The sequence below is a fragment of the Oncorhynchus tshawytscha genome, unplaced genomic scaffold (assembly GCF_018296145.1).
Source record: "Oncorhynchus tshawytscha isolate Ot180627B unplaced genomic scaffold, Otsh_v2.0 Un_contig_766_pilon_pilon, whole genome shotgun sequence".
Taxonomy (NCBI): Eukaryota; Metazoa; Chordata; class Actinopteri; order Salmoniformes; family Salmonidae; genus Oncorhynchus; species Oncorhynchus tshawytscha.
The window spans coordinates 251,951-269,541 of NW_024609833.1; the positions used below are offsets into that span (position 1 = coordinate 251,951).

Sequence of the window (17,591 nt, forward strand, 5' to 3'; positions counted from 1 at the left end):
TACACAGTTGATTCTATTAATCAACTCATCAAGCTTTGATTATTTGAATCACGACCGAGTTTGCAAAACCCTGCTCTAGTCTACAGAAACAGTTCAGGTAGAATGAACAGGGTTTGTATTGACATTGTACATTTCTACAGTATGTGACGCCATAAATGGAGTTACTGAAGGTTAATCATGATGACTAAGTGGATTGAATTTGCTGTCTTTGTATATGCTAACAACTGCTACAGTAATACCCATCTCTTTATTCCTGATTTAAGTGGATAATTCTGGTAATTACTATGGGCACTCCTGCAAAGCCTTCGCTAGTCTTACACGGCAGTGGCTATGTTCGTGAGAATCAAATATGTGATTCATTATGACTAACTGATCTACGAATAATGAGTCGTTTATTTTATGATGCGAGGTCATTTGTTTATCAGTCAGCGGTCACCTGCAATGTCAAACAAAATTTGACATGTTTGGTTTCGCTCCTTTAGTAAGTGTAAAGAAGGACCACTATTCAAACAGCATTTTGTTTATTAAAAATGAAAGTAGTGTAAATTGTCAGTCCAATGATAAATGTTCATTTTCTCACAACCTGTTACCAAAAGCACAACACTGTATTGACAATCGTCAACCCTGTCGGACAGCACACACAATAATATGCACTGATTAGTGTCTCTTAATGCCGTGTTCAAAACAACTGGGAACAGAAATCTCCTACTTCAGTGTGTTCAAGACAAACGGGAACTCTGAAAAAAACAAGCTCTGACTGGGAGAAATCTTTTAAGTCATCCAACTCGGACTTCCAAGTTGGGAACTCTGGCACCTTTCTAGAGCTCTGACTTTCTGACCCGAAGATCACTGACGTCATGATTTGACCAAATTTTTTCAGAGTTCCCAGATGTCTTGAAAGCACCATAAGTGTATTCAGTTAGTGCCATTACAACAAAAAAATATCAATTTTAATAAAATGGAGACAATGTTTAAATAGTGGTTAGCCATTGTGGCCTTGATGGGAACAGGATTCAAAACAATGGTAAAAGTCAACTTCAGTTACATGCAGCATCCTTTTCAACTCCCTTTATAACAGGATGACATAGCATCTCAGAATCCTTTTTGAAAGCTAAAAAAATGCATCCTTCCTCCCATCCTTGAAGTAATCACACATATAATGTGATAGGATAGATTAAAGCAAATATCCCAATATATTACTTTTACCTATTAAATAACGCTAGATCAGTAATAAGGATGTAAGTAAATGAACAGGGCAGTTATATATTTTCACTTTGGCAGTGTCAAATGGGCACAATGAGATATTTTGACATTTGCACCAGGATATGACATCATCAATACACCACTTGAGCACCAATGACCATGTTGATCCTCTTTCATCCCCAAAGGGAAAGGCAGAGGAAGACTAAAGACGAGGCTGGTTGTTTTTCTGCTGGTTGTTTGACATACAGTACCAATTGCTATCTCAACTCTTCTTTTCCATTGAGCGTCATGCAGAGAAGAGAGAAAAAAGTGATCGCTAATTGGCACCAGAGGGGTCAAATGCGTTTGTAACCAAGTGGGAATTTACCATATACAACTGGGAAAAATCTATTTGAAAGGCCCTCCAACTGGTAATTACTAGTGGGAAACTCATACATCATCCTGAGCTCCCACTTCTCCCACATGCTGACCTCTGTCGTCACCTACTTAGGAAATGACCTGGATAACAGCATTTTTCTGCAATTAAATGCAACAAATCATTATTTATGAAAAGCAATCTATTAATATGTTTTTTTAACACTCATTTGTTTACCAGCATGATAGCTTTTTAGTTTATGGTTTAGGTAGCTTGTTGGCCATTAGCCAAATGATCTTTATCAAAGCACGTGAAGGCATCCAACTGGTATTTACGACTTCACAACTGGTAAATTCCCACCTCCCACTTGGTTACAAAGCACCATTATACAGTAGTGTGTTGTCACCGCTGTAGTTAATATGTGTCATCCAGGGCCGTCCTATCACAGAGTTGAGGTTGTGGCATTTGGGCCAGCTGGGTTTAGTATTGCTGATGTGAGTGGAGGCGGATAGGGAGTCGGTACACCAAACTTTGCTGGATGTCTGATGACTACAGTGGAATTCTGTGGCGCTTCTGCATTCTTGATGTGCTCTACTCAGTTACCTTGGTTATTAATCTTTGTGCAACGTCTGGTGGAGGTGGAGATAGAGTGGCTTCTTGGTCAGGAGCTGGAGCTTCTTCCTCTTGAAGTCAGTAGGCTTCTTGTACCTGACATCCGATAGCATAATGAAGTGATTAATTCAAACGGTATATTCAAAGAGCAGACTGAACCCTATAACCCCCCCCTCCCAGAAAAATAGCTGAAATCTGAGATTCTCAACAGAAATAGTTATCAAATGTAATTTATTTTAATCTTAAAATAAAATAGTGAGTACATTTAAAGAAAGTTAATCTGGAAAACACAAAATGTGTCACTCACAACTCAATCACAATGGGACCAGGTTTGATCTCATCCATTTCCATGAAGGCAAAACATTTTGTGCTGGTAAACCCCTTCTTGGGTTTATAGTGCTTGAACTCAAAGAAAATAGCTGCCCCTGGAATGTGAACAAAATTCAGGATTAACAATTGTCTGCCCAACCCCTCTGCAAGGATTTGAACATAAAATGACACTGTATTAGCTTAATATTACATGATACTGGCTAAATAGAGGCCCCCACTACTAATTCAGTAGAAATAGAACGTTTGACTACCTTTTGGTAGTCTTTCGATATGTCTCTGGATCTCAATGTCTACGCTGAAGTGAACGTATGTGTCCTCCTTTCGGGTTGCCACAGGTGTGTCTTGCACTGGGTTCAAATCAATGCCACTCAAATCTGTTGGGAAACAAAATGTTCAGATTCACTTGGGCTGTTCTGCAGGAATAAATTATATATATTTTAAAAAATGTACTGTCAAGTGTCAACTCAACAGAGATAATTATTTTAACATTTTTCTAGATTATCACTGTTTCAGACCATACCATTTCAGATGTGAAGGTAAGCAACTCATCTCAGCAATGTAAACAATATAGCCTATATATAGTACCTTTCACACTAACTGTCATGTAGGGATCAATGCATTGCCCTGCATCTTTCAGCCCAATCTTGTCAATCTTTATTGTGAGCAGCGACATCCTGGGCTCTGAGGGTAACCGTGGCAACAATGTCCCTGTTGGAGACATGAAAGCTGTAACTTTCTAAGATACAATAATTGCAGAAAACATTCCCACGTTCCCAGAACTAATGCAGCTGAAATCAAGATAATGGTAATGTCCCAAATGGAACCCTACTCCCTATATTATTATTTTATTATACCTTTATTTCAACAAGGAACACAGACATAGACCAAGGTCTCTTTTACAGCTGGGCCCTGCGTATACATGTTTACACATACAGTTTGTGTACAATGATTAAGAAACTACACAAGACAAACAAAACGATCACAAATATCACAAAAACATACAGCAGCAGATTGTTACATTTACACATAGGTTATTCCCCTAACAGCACAAGAACTTACAAGGAATACAAAAATAAAAAGGGCAAGGGGGACAAGTGCACTACTATAGTGCACTACTTTTGACCAGGGCCCGTAATGCACTGCATAGGGAATAGGGTGTCATTTGGGACGTAACCAGTGTTTATACTTACAGATCCTTCTTCAAGTCATTACTGTCAGCAGTATTTTACTTATACAATAATAGGCAGCAGAAGAAGTTGTAGACTGACTAACAGATAAGGCTAAGATGACATACACGTTTTGGTGAATGCTTATAAAAAAAAAGACGTTGAAAAGTAGATTCAACAACTAAAGCTATCTAGTAGTAGTAGGATAGGGTTTTTGATAATAACAAACTGTCCATTAGTAGGCAATCATATTCATGCTACGACAAAACTATAAAAAGACAGACTCATTCAGACCCATGCCAGTCCCTTACTTCTCAACCAAACCATACCTTGCAAAACTGTGAATGGAGCAGGCAGTGAGGACAGAGCGATGAAGCCATGCAGAGAGACAGGGAACAGAGGAGACAGCAATCACAAAGGCACTCAAAACAGGGCCACAAAGCCAAAATAAATAACCATGGCAAAATTACACAGTCAACAGATTCAGAATAGTGACCAATGATTATGAATGCTCTATATACATCATAGATTACAAATAAAACACTGTATTTGTTGAGTACTTTGCAAGTACTTTGTGAGTACTTACCTGGTACTCTGTTGGGAAAGGACTCTGGGGAGCCTGCTCCTGTAGCAGCATCCTCCTCTTCTTCCACCTCCAAGTTCTCCTCCTCCCCCGGGGCCAGGATTCTCCTGAATGTAAGATTTCATTCATCAGATTACTTGTTTTGAATATATACAGACTCAGCACGTTGTTAGGAGATTAGATTAGGTCATTCAGGTGGGGAAGCCATTGTTGATTTTTTAGTAATACCGTTTGCTTTACTCCATAATTTGCTCTGATTTGTTCTGATTATTGTGTACTTAAACAAAAAAATGTCTGGGATTTCTCTGTATTTACATTGGGTACGACAATAAGTGGCCTGCATTGTGATGGTTCATCGATCTTCATTTACCTCAAGGGCACTGGCTGCACATCAAAAGGAAAATCTTTGTTATACGTCAAAATACTCTTGATAACTGTTGAGAGAAAAGCACAATTAACACATATCATTGCCAAAACATTCAACTTATGATGAATAAATCATTCAGATGTTGACGATATCAAATTCTTCCTAGTATACACACTAATTTCCAGTTTCTTCAGATCTTCCAACTTGAACTCCTCCTGAGATTGTGTGCACTAAAGGAGCAAAAGAAGATGGGAAATACTGAAATCAAGAATTCGCTGAAGACGTGAATACATTTTGGAGCCAATTGTCACAGCCTTGGAACATCTGACAATTCTGACAAAGTCTTCCTGTGATTCACTGACAAGGTTGTGTTACAGAGTTAAATGCATATCATGGAAGGTTAAGAATTAGAATTCATTAAAAAAAACAGAATGAGTGTAACATCATGTAATCAATCGTATGTTAGTCATAACACAGACACGGGATTTTCATCAATATGATAATTGGCCGGCGAGCCGGAACATGTCCACATACACACTTAATTAGATTAATAGTCAAGACAAAGGAGATGAATGTGGACTACAGGAAAAGGAGGACCGAACACACCCCCATTCTCATCGACAGGGCTGTAGTGGTGCAGGTTGAGAGCTTCAAGCTCCTTGGTGTCCACATCACCAACAAACTAACATGGTCCAAGCACACCAAGATAGTCGCGAAGAGGGCACGACAAAACTTATTCCCCCTCAGGAGACTGAAAAGATTTGGCATGGGTCCTCAGATCCTGAAAGGTTTTGACAGCTGCACCATCGAATGCATCCTGACTGGTTGCATCACTGCCTTATATGGCAACAGCTCAGCCTCCGACCGCAAGGCACTACAGAGGGTAGTGCGTAAGGCCAAGCTTCCTGCCACCCAGGACCTCTTATACCAGGTGGTGTCAGGAAAGTCCTAAAAATTGTCAAAGACTCCAGCCACCCTAGTCACAGACTGTTCTCTCTGCTACCACACGGCAAGCGGTACCGGAGCGCCAAGTCTAGGTCCAAGAGGCTTCTAAAAACAGCTTCTACCCCCAAGACATAAGACTCCTGAACATCTAATCAAATGGCTACCCAGACTATTTGCATTGCACCCACCCCTCTGTTACGCTGCTGCTACTCTCTGTTTATTATCTATGCATAGTCACTTTAATAACTCTACCTACATGGACATATTACCTCAATTACCTCGACTAACCGGTGCCCCCGCACATTGACTCTGTACCGGTAACCCCTGTATATAGCCTCGCTATTGTTATTTCACTGCTGCTCTTTAATTATTTGTTACTTTTATTTATTTATTTTTTGTTGTATTTTGTTCTTACTACTGCATTGTTGGTTAAGGGCTTGTAAGTAAGCATTTCACTGTAAGGTCTACCTATACCTGTTGTATTCGGGGCATGTGATAGATAAAATGTCATTTGATTTGCCATCACAGATTGGTATTGGATGTATTCATCACCTCGCCTATAGACAGTTCAACACTGATGAATAGGTAGAAAGAGAGCATTAATTTAGTGGTATTGGGTAATTAGAGGTACAAACCTGCAAGGCAGAGCTTCTCATCTCCAGGCATGTTGCAAACTTCCCTAATGTTTTCTAAAAATACAACAACAAACAAATCAGGTTTCACATCATTAGTGTTCTACTGAATGTCAAACCTTTTTCTGTTAATAAATATGTTGTGATGAAAAACTATCTTTCAGCTATAAAAAGAAGGCATATGAAAATCCACATAGGCTATATGATAATGAGATAGAGGAAAGTGAGGTTGAGGTAGCCTAAGCCTATAAGTAGTCATTAATTCACCCAGTGTTGAATATGAGAATTCATTAATTCACCTGGTGTTGAAATTAGTCTGAGAAAAGTATGTACCTTCTGGTCCTCTGTGAAGTCAGATGGGTTTGTTGACTGTACCTCTTTCTGCAGCTGCCTTGCGAGTCTATATACATATAAATAAATAGAAACATCAGTTAAATGCATATTCTTAATCAAGTTAAACTAATAGTTCCCAAAATATGGAAACAATATGTTAACAAATATGCTGAGTAAAAATTGTTGTAACCTACAGCACTAGTCATCGTTGAAGGCATCTAAGAATGGGTGTTGTGGCAATAAAATAATGAAATGCATTATTCTCATGCCCCCTCCTGGGCCAAGAGAAGAGGTACAGTAGCCTCAAAATTATCATGATTGTCATTCCTGTGTAATACAGTATACTATTTTAAGATAAACTTATTTAATAATGTCTTGAATATATCCTCATTTGTTTTTGTTCATCAGCAGCAGCTTATGACACATCCACAGATCAGAGCTCCACCCATTAGAATAGGAGGGTGTGGCAGATCATTTCCCTATGCCCATATGAGTGACTTGCTCTGTCATATAAATTGCATTTTCAGAATGCATTAACCCAAATTCTAATTGTGATTTATAAACTAATATGATAGCAACATTGTAACAGATGCAAATTGACTTCCCATCTTTGTGATAATGTAACGCACAGAGAAAATAGTTACAGTTACACCACATCAAAGATCATGCAATGGCTTTCTATTGCTGATGGTTTTTAGATTTGCTGGCTTTCCTGATACTTCATGAAAACAATAATGATATATTTTACTACATATTTCGAGATGAGCGGTGTAAACATTATCTTGAATAGATAGTAAGATGCAACCATCCTTTCGCATTCTTGTCATTCTTCTAAACACTGTGACAGATGATGCAACTTACATTTGGTACTCATCTATGGCCTCTACTAATTGTCCCCAAGAATCAAAGTCCGTGCCTTTTGTGAAACTCGCGTGCCATTTCTGGATAGTCTTGTTGACATCAGACATGTTCACAGGGTGGAGTTGCACAAGACGTTTCAGGTTAGCATCGCCGATATGGGCTACTATGTCCCTCGCCGGAACATTGTATCCTAGTAGTTGTGCTACTGTACTGAGGCTTTCACATAAACCTGTGATAGGCCTACCAATAGTTGATACAGTAACGATCCCTTCTATGTTCTCACCTAAACCTCTATCCGTAAACGAAGGGAAGTCCCGCCTCTCACAATATGCAGTAGAGTCACAGATAAACGTTTGAGACAGATATTTCACCGGATGTATGAATGTGAAGCTTCCGCTTGGCGTTTCCACTTTACTAATATGGTAGTGACTGGAAGCCCACTGGCCGGCAGTAGGAGAAGATGGAACGAGATGGATTTTGTCCGACATTATGCAAATTTCCTCATCGATTAAACATTTGATTTAAATACAGTTTTCTGTTCCCAAAACGAATATCTGTCATGAACAGAGTGGACCAAGTTTTGTAGACTGCACCCTTTGCAAAAGTTTTTAAAAATCGCGTTGTTTGAAATGAGTGCAAAGACGAATTGAGTTATTGCATAGGCGCACATCACAGAGTAGGCGTTCCCTAACTAAAATATGCAGATAAATGCCAGCTCGTGCTTGGGTTCTACCCACCTCCTTGCTTGTTCTGCCAACTGTGACTAATTTGTTCCCATTGTAAACGACATGCTGTTGTCTATCTTGGTTTATTTATAAAACACATTTGGTATATTCAGCAAGTGTAGTAGGTAGCTGCATCGCCAGAGTGACCCTTTCAATGAGCGTGTCGAGAGAAGTGAGAGGATAGGGAGCACTGTTGGGAGGATCTGGCGTTGGACGGTTTCTCTGTGATTGGTTACGGTTTTGTATGAGCTGTGTTCCTGAATGAGCTGTGTTCCTGACCGTGTGTCACTTCCGGCCAGCCTGGGAGGACATTATCACAGATAGAACAATGAGACAGATATTTCACAAATGTATAAATGCGAAGCATCTGCTTTGGCGTTTCTACCCACGACCAAATATAGTAGTGAGAGGAAGCCAAGTGTATTTGGCCCGATATTCTGCAAATGTTTAAATCGATGAAACATTTCATCTCAATACAGTAGTCTGTTCCCTAAACTAGAATCTGTTACAAACAGAGTGGACAAATTTTTGTAGACTTTTCCCTTTACTAAAGGTTTTTAAAAAGTGGATTGTTTCAAAGGAGTACAAATGTGAATTGAGTTATTGCACACTCGCACATCACAGAGTAGGCATTCCATAATGGAATATGCAAATATATGCTACAACGCACAAATAGGATCTCAAATAAAATTATATTGGTCACATACACATGGTTAGCATATGTTATTGTGAGTGTAGCAAAATGCTTGTGCTTCTAGTTCTGAAAGTGCTGCAATATCTAACATACAGTTGAAGTTGGAAGTTTACATACACCTTAGCCAAATACAGTTCAACTTAATTTTTCACAATTCCTGACATTTAAACATACCCTGTCTTAGGTAAGTTAGGATCACCACTTTATTATAAGAATGTGAAATGTCTGATTAATAGTAGAGAGAATTATTTATTTCAGCTTTTATTTCTTTCATCACATTCCCAGTGGGTCAGAAGTTTACATACACTCAATTAGTATTTGGTAGCATTGCCTTTAAATTGTTGAACTAGGTCAAACATTTCGGATAGCCTTCCACAAGCTTCCCACAATAAGTTGGGTGAATTTTGTCCCATTCCTCCTGACAGAGCTGGTGTAATTGAGTCAGGTTTGTTGGCCTCCTTGCTCGCACACGCTTTTTCAGTTCTGCCTACAAATTTTCTATAGGATTGGCTTCGGTCATGGCTTTGTGATGGCCACTCCAATACCTTGGCTTTGTTGTCCTTAAACCATTTTGCCACAACTTTGGAAGTATGCATGGGGTCATTGTCCATTTGGAAGACCCATTTGTGACCAAGCTTTAACTTCCTGAGTGATGTCTTGAGATGTTGCTTCAATATATCCACATAATTTCCCTACCTCATGATGAAGTTTTGTGAAGTTGTGAAGTGCACCAGTCTCACCTGCAGGAAAGCACCTCCACCACATGATGCTGCCACCCCCGTGCTTCATGGTTGGGATGGTGTTCTTTGACTTGCAAGCCTTCCCCATTTTCCTCCAAACATAACAATGGTCATTATGGCCAAACAGTTCTATTTTTGTTTCATCACACCAGAGGAAAGTCTACAAAAAGTACGATCTTTGTCCTCACGTGCAGTTGCAAACCGTAGTCTGGCTTTTTTATGGTGGTTTTGGAGCAGTGGCTTCTTCCTTGCTGTGAGGCCTTTCAGGTTATGTTGATATAGGACTCGTTTTACTGTGGATATGGATACTTTTGTACATGTTTCCTCCAGCATCTTCACAAGGTCGTTTGCCATTGTTCAGGGATTGATTTGCGCTTTTCGCACCAAAGTACGTTCATCTCTAGGACACAGAACATGTCTCCTTCCTGAGCGGTATGACGGCTGGTTTGTCCCATGGTGTTTATACTTGCGTACTATGTTTGTACAGATGAACGTGATACCTTCAGGCATTTGGAAATTGCTCCCAAGGATGAACCAGACTTCTGGAGGTCATAAGTTTTTTTCTGAGGTCTTGGTTGATTTCTTTTGATTTTCCCATGATGTCAAGCAAAGAGGCATTGAGTTTGAAGGTAGGCCTTTTAGCTCAATACTCTATTCTTGTAGAATCTGGCAGCAAACCATTTTAGAATGGGAACTGCTGGACTCTGAATTGTATTGTCATTCAATTCAATGACAAGCTCAACAATAAAATCCATCAATATGACTCCTACCAGAAATCCATTGTAAATCCACTGTGGGCAACATAACATATTATGAAAAGACTGTCAAATTAACCTAATGACTTTTACTTAGTTTGACCGAAACTGTAAAGTGTGTTAACATGCTCAAACATCTTGAAGAAAAATGTGGCCTTAATTGGCCACGTGTACTCTTAAATCCTGGCCTAAACCCCCCAAGAGCAAGCAAAACATACTGTAGTGGCTAGGAAAAACTGCCCAGAAAGGCAGGAGCCGAGGGGAAAACCTAGAGAGGAGTGACCATTCCTCTTTTGGCTGTGCCTGGTTGCTGTATAAGCACTTAATGATAACTCCTGATATAAAACAGGCTTTAAAAAGAACATATGTTTGATTGGGAGGTTTGTGCAGTGGTGTGATTACCACCACTTCATACATGAAGAATTTTTTTTGTTTGTTTGGTGACTACTCACCGGTGGTGTGATGCAGGGTTTTTGGAGTTAAACCCAAGGTCATGCTCTTTTTCTACCAGACTGTTATAGAGAGCTTTCTATTATATGTCATTTTTGCCTGGTTTGTGAAATTTTCAGTTACTTTAAAATTACTATCCAGACATCAATTAATATGATGGGTGTGAACACACAATCATGGGACAGCCAAATACAATTGTCTCAAACCCTTCCTATGTACTCCACCCAAAGTTAAAACTTCTCTCCTCAGGCAGACGCAGGTTTGTCATTGTAAACTGAAGATAGAAGAGCACTCCTTCATCTTGTTAGTAATACTCATAAACAGCAGTATGTAGGAGACCATGTGCAATGTGATAAGATCATGTGCGGTATATACATACTGTACATTCAAGTTCATGCAGTTGTGTGAGGATGATGGTTCTGCTCAGTAGTGCTGTGTATTTGCACTCTGATCATTCATTAGTGAAATCACAGCCATGGTGTTAGGTGGTATTGCCCTGTGCAGCAGAACCTATTGTAGCCATATTATTTATAGCTTATGTAATGGGTGGTTGTACTAAGCCTATACCTGCCATTTACTATTGTATTTCATTTCCCCCTTTTCAGAACCATACACACTCTTGGTTAACACAATTGTCAAGCCATACTGCCATGCCGTTAATGCTCTATGTGAATCTGCGTCATTAAACAACCTCAACTGGAATCCTACCGGTCTGTCATCTGTGCCCTTATAAGCACTTGGTAGGGAACACATAATGCTAAGTAAAACCTAACCCTGAAGAATATTTTTGCCGGAAGAGATCTTAGTCGTGCAATTTTGCATATGAGTAGGATGTTTGGTGCAGTATTTTTCAAGTGGATAAATGTGCATGAGGACGAGTCGTCTCTCATTGAATGACAACAACATGCGCTTAATTGAAAATCCCTGTTGACCAATCGCCGAAGAGGGGGAGAGGGGGCGAGATTTCCCGTGCCCGTGTAACAGTATAGCTTCCGCCCCTCTCCTCGCCCCCACTTGGGCTCGAACCAGGGACACTCTACACACATCGACAACAGCCACCCTTGAATCATCGTTACCCATAGCTCCAAAGAGATGGGTCAACAGCATCAATGTAACTGTTTAGCTTCCGTCCCTCTCGTCGCCCCTACCTGGGCCCGAACCAGGGACCCTCTGCACACAGACAACAGTCACCCTCGCTCCACAAAAGCCGCGGCCCTTGCAGAGCAAGGGGAACATCTATTTCAAAGTCTCAGAGAGAGTGAGGTCACCGATTGAAACGCTATTAGCGCACACCACAGCTAACTAGCTAGCCATTTCACATCGGTTACACCCGATCTGTCTAAAGTCCAAAATGAACAAAAACGTCACAAAATGTCATCATAATAAATGCTTGAACGGTTCCATACGGAACTGTTTAGGCTGGGATGCATTGGGACTCATTAACGATCAGTTAGTGTGAGGTCTGACACCGAACCCCAGGCCCAGTTTGAATTTTTGGGAAACACATTCTTTAATCCTATCTATTTTCCGTGAAATAATCACTGATCTGCCGAGGTTTGATGGGAATAAGCAATGAGATAGAAACAATGCTCTGACATAAAAATTAAATACTATTTTTATTGGTACTTCTCTTTTCCCACTAGCACGGACTTTGCTGATGAATACTTTGTTGAGGAAAAATGTACATGATACTATTAACGTGTTGTCTCATCTAGCTATTTTAAGATGAATGCACTAATTGTATGTCGCTATGGATAAGAGCGTCTGCTCAATTACTTAAATGTAAAATTTAAACATACCCAGTTCACAGATCAGTGATAACCTCAAGAAAGAAGAAAAGCAATTATGCATTTCAAAAATATTTCTCATGAGGGCCAATAAAAAGAATGCAGGCATTGTACTGTACACTCAAATACCAGGAATTATGGTAATCTTGGTAAAGACAGCAATATAATCAAGATTTTTATTTTTTTATTTCAGACATTCTATGTAAATGTCTGTTCAGACCTTTTTTATTATATCTCAGTGGTTCAGACATGAACAAGAAATATGGACATAAAGAAAAAGTTTAAGAGTTGGGCATTGTGGGAAATTGAGTCCCTAGAGAAAGCAAGAACAAGATGGGTGTCAGGAGTGGGGCAGCAGTATTATCATAAGGAGACGTATACTTGGAAAACGGAGGAGGAATGGAGGGAAAAAGAGAGGGAGAGGAGGTTTAAGAGAGAGAGGGAAGAAGAGGGTGAGCTTGAGTCGGATAAAAATGGTGGCAAAAAGGGAGATGGTTTGTTAAAGAAGAATGGTAGAAAGTGTAAGCAGAGGGTGTTGAAGACAGGAGGACAAATGGAAGTGAATGAGGGTGAAGTATCAGAGGTGGTAGATGCAGTGAAGTTATCAGAGACCGAGGTATGCACTGACGATCAGGAAAAAGAAGAGTCTGTAACAGTAGGAGTGAAGTTTATGGAAAAAGTGGACTCTTGCCTTTTGGCTGATCCATTTGTGGTTTCACAGTGGATGAAAAAAGAGTTGGGTCATGTGAAATCGGTGAGGGTTATCAGAAGTGGTCTAGTTATAATTATTTGTGTTTCTGTTGGGTAGAGTGAGAATGCGCTCGGAGTTAAACGAATGGGGGCAAGAAAAGTGAATTGTTTCTTTCTCAAGAAAAGGGCACAAATGAAAGGAGTGATAACTGGGGTTGCAGTAAATATAAAAGTTTACCATCTGAGGGGAAAGATTCCCGGTGTATGTGATGCTCGTCATTTGATGCGACGCAGACAGGGTGGCGAGAGTGGGGAAACGGAAGAGTCATTGTTTGTTCTTTTGACTTTTGAAGTTGAGTTGAGTTGTCCGACAAAGTGAAGTTAGAATATATCAGTTATCCTGTACGAGCGAATGTGCCGAATACATTATGTTGTTACACGTGTCAAGCTTCTGGGCATGTGGCAGCAGTGTGTAGGAGGGAGGGTCCAAGGTGTGAGAAATGTGCAGAAGGGCATGAGACGAAAGAATGTGGAGTATTGGGAAAGTAGTGGAATGTGTTAATTGTACGGGTGACCATGGAGCTGGGGATCAGAAATATCCCATGCAGGAGAGGTAGGTTGAGGTTTCCACGGTTAGAGTAGTGCAGAAGTTGTCATATGCTGAGGTAGTGAAGAAAGTAGAGGAATATGGGTAAGGGGAGGAGTGGTGAAAGTAGTAGAAACATACCAGTACAGAGGGATAGGCCAAGTGATATAAGTTTCAGTATAGCAATGGTTATCAATTGTGCTACAGGGATGGATCGGAAGTCTCTGCCACCATAATTAAAGTTGTGGTGGCAGCTGCAGAGAGGTATTTGGGTGTGCGAGACTTGACAACAGAAGAGTTACAGGCTGTGTTAAGTGGGGATGTCCCATCCTTTCGGGATGATGGCATGAGGTAGGAATTAATACATTTAATTAGTGGAGTAGGGTGGTGTTAACTTTATTTTATAATATTTTGAAATTAGTAAGTGTAGTGTTAGATGGTAGGGCATTTATTTAGTACATTTTTATTTTTCAAGCGAAGTATAAGAGAGTTGTACTCCAGTCTAGTAGGTGGCGGTAATGCAACATGCCAACTGTCGTTAAACCTCATAGAAGAAGAAGAAGAGAGGCATTGTGGGACTTTTTTAACGCGGTCATTTCCGCTGGCTATAGAAGGCATTCTCTGTCAACCCAAAGGGAAAACAAAACATATTTTGCTCAGCTAGCTGTAATATGTTGAAAAATGGACCAAATAGAAAGCTCAACTTCATCTACATCTACGTCCGTCTGAATGTCCGAATGTGTGAATATAAAACAACTTTACCTCTAATTCAGATTACATCTCAGTTTCGGTTATCTGAAAATGAAATCATATCCAACCTATCACTATTTTTAATACAAGAAATATATAGATATATAGAAGTCTTTTTGCAATTTCAGTTTAATCCACCAGAAAATACTAATATTAATGGTATAATCTTTGTAAATGATATGAATAGGACTGGTGGAGTTATCACACACTTAACAAAAAATACAATACATGACCAAAAGTATGGACACCTGCTCGTCAAACATCTCTTTCCTGTATCATGGACATTAATATGGAGTTGGTCCCCACTTTGCTGCTATAATAGCCTCTGGGAGACGGGGATGATGGAGTAGGCAGTCCTTGTAAATACGAATTTGTTCTTAACTGACATGCCTAGTTAAATAAAGGTTACACTAAGCGCATAACATTTCTGCACCCTAATTTTTCTAATTCTAGTCTCACCATGTCACGCCCTTAGTATTCTGTGTTTTCTGTATTATTTTGGTTAGGCCAGGGTGTGACATGGGGATTTATGTGGATTGTTTTGTCTGGGGTTGTTTGTAGGAATGGGATTGTGGTTAGAGTAGTACTCTAGGTAAGTCTATGTTTGCCTAGAGTGGTTCTCAATCAGAGGCAGGTGTTTATCGTTGTCTCTGATTGGGAACCATATTTAGGCAGCCATATTCTTTAGGTCTCTTCTGGGTGATTGTTCCTGTCTTTGTGTTTGTGACACAAAATAGGACTGTTTCGTTTTTTTCACGGTTCTTGTTTTGTAGATTGTTGTATTTTCATCTTTATTAAAGATGTACAAAACTAACCACTCTGCATTTTGGTCTGCCTCTCTTTCACCAGAAGAAAACCGTTACAGAATCACCCACCAACCAAGGACCAAGCGGCGTGGTAAAGAGGCAGCAGCAAGAGCAGCAGCAGGAGAAGCGACAGGTGCAGCAGCAGCAAAAGCAGCAGCAGGAGAAGCAACAGAGGCAGCAGCAGTGGGAGAGGCTGCACTCTTTGGAGAAATGGACTTGGGAGGAGACACTTGACGGGAAAGGACCCTGGGCAGAGCCAGGGGAATATTGCCGCCCCAAAGCCGAGCTGGAGGCAGCGAAAGCAGAGAGGCGTCATTATGAGGAGCTAGCACGGCAGAGCGGCTGGAAGCCCGAGAGGCAGCCCCAAAGATTTATTGGGGGGGCACAGGGAGCGTGTGGCAGAGTCAGGAGCCAGACCTGAGCCAACTCCCCCTGTTTACTGTAAGGAGCCAAGGATGTTATCGGAGCTATCGGCGAAGCTGAGTCTGAGAGGGTCGAGGAGTTATTGGACAGAATGGAGGAGAGTGAATGGATGGGAAATGAGGAGACACTCGAGGAGGTGTTAATAGAATTGGGGGAGTGTGAAGAAAGAGCAGTTGATTTGGCGTAGTATGCAAGGCATTCGCCCTGAGGTGCGTGTCCCCAGCCTGGTACCACCAGTGCCGGCACCCCGCACCAGGCTGTCTCTCCGGCCCATCAACACAGGTGCCCCGCCTGTCCGGCGCTACCAGAGTTTCCGCCCCTCAGTCCAGAGGCGCCAGAGCCCCTCAGTCAGCGCTGCCGGAGCTTCCCGTCTGCCCAGTGCCGCCCGTCTGCCCAGTGCCGCCCGTCTGCAAGGATCTGCCAGGCACTAAGGCACTTCTGTTAGGATCTGTGAGAATATCTAAGGGGCTTTTTTAAAATGTATTTAATAAAATAAAAAAAATGAAGCAATGATATTTTAGAGGTTTCGTTTTCATTTAACCTAGTGTGAAGAAATAGGCAATTGTTGAACATGGGGTGAGACATTCTCACTAATTTGTAAATAAAGGCAGTTTGTTATTTAGAAAGGTTTCCCCAGAAAAAAAATCAAACTTCATTATTTAGCATACATTACTTGCCTATATTCAATCGACACATCTTAAACATATCATGGAATATAAATGGAACATTTTAATTTCTCCATGCTTGTCTCAGAGCAGCGCGAAACAGTGCTGAAATAGACGTCCACAGCGGGAAGGCTATAAATTTTGTTTTCAAAAAACGACAGATCAATTTAATCTGATTAACCTTTCTGGCGCAGGCATTCCGCTAGCGACTCACCTCGGCAACATCCACTGAAATTGCAGAGCGAAAAATTCAAATGACAAAAATAGTAATATTTAACATCCATGAAAATACAAGTGTCAAAAAAAAGCTTAACTTGTTAACCCAGCCGCTGTGTCAGATTTCAAAAAGGCTTTACGCTATGCGTTTTTCAACCGGGCAGGTGCGCCACAAGTCAGAACTAGCAATAAAATAAATGACTTACCTTTTGAAGATCTTCTTCTGTTGGCACTCAAAGGTCCCAGCTACATCACAATGGTCCTTTTATTCGATAAAGTCCATCTTTATATCCCCAAAAACTCAGTTTAGCTGGCTCGCTTCATTCAATAATCCACGGGTTTCCCTCAATGCATACCAAATGAATCCCAAACTTTGCCAATAAACTTCTCCAAACAAGTCAAACAACGTTTATAATCAAATCTCAGGTACCCTAATACGTAAATAAACAAAATTTAAGACTGAGAATCGCTATTGTCTTTACCGGAGATAAACAACAAAGAATGCGATCTCATCCATGCGCATGAAAACACTACAGTCAAAATGGGAGCCACTTAGAAAAACTACAAATTCGAGCAAATTTTTCTAAAGACTGTTGATATATAGTGGAAGCCCTAGGAACTGCAATCTGGGAGGTTTTCCCTTCATTATAAATATGACAGCCATTGGAAACAGTGGTAGGCTGAACATTTTTTTCTTCTGGATTGTTTGTCCTTGGGTTTTCGCCTGCCATATCAGTTCTGTTATACTCACAGACATTATTTTGACAGTTTTTGAAACTTTAGAGTATTTTCTATCCAAATCCATCAATTGTATGCATATCCTTGCTTCTGGGCCTGAGTAACAGGCAGTTTACTTTGGGAACGCTTTTCATCCAGATGTCAAAATACTGCCCCCTAGCCCAAAGAGGTTATTAAGG

At 40.5% G+C, this 17,591-nt stretch overlaps 1 protein-coding gene across 2 annotated transcripts; it reads right to left on the reverse strand.

Moving 5' to 3' along the window:
- Positions 1–504: 504 nt before the first annotated feature.
- Positions 505–7,722, reverse strand: aida (axin interactor, dorsalization associated). Of its 2 annotated transcripts, XM_024377730.2 has the most exons (11): positions 7,388–7,722; positions 6,527–6,593; positions 6,197–6,250; positions 4,792–4,846; positions 4,620–4,683; positions 4,253–4,356; positions 3,996–4,004; positions 3,086–3,208; positions 2,752–2,874; positions 2,478–2,595; positions 505–2,266 (listed from the first exon to the last, which is right to left on the reverse strand). In XM_024377730.2, the coding sequence occupies exons 1-11, from the start codon at positions 7,492–7,494 to the stop codon at positions 2,170–2,172; spliced, it is 921 nt and encodes a 306-aa protein (XP_024233498.1). In that variant the 5' UTR covers positions 7,495–7,722; the 3' UTR covers positions 505–2,169. The 2 variants fall into 2 exon arrangements, with proteins under 2 accessions (XP_024233498.1, XP_024233499.1); XM_024377731.2 differs by lacking the exon at positions 3,996–4,004 and having other exon boundaries at positions 7,388–7,721.
- Positions 7,723–17,591: the final 9,869 nt, after the last annotated feature.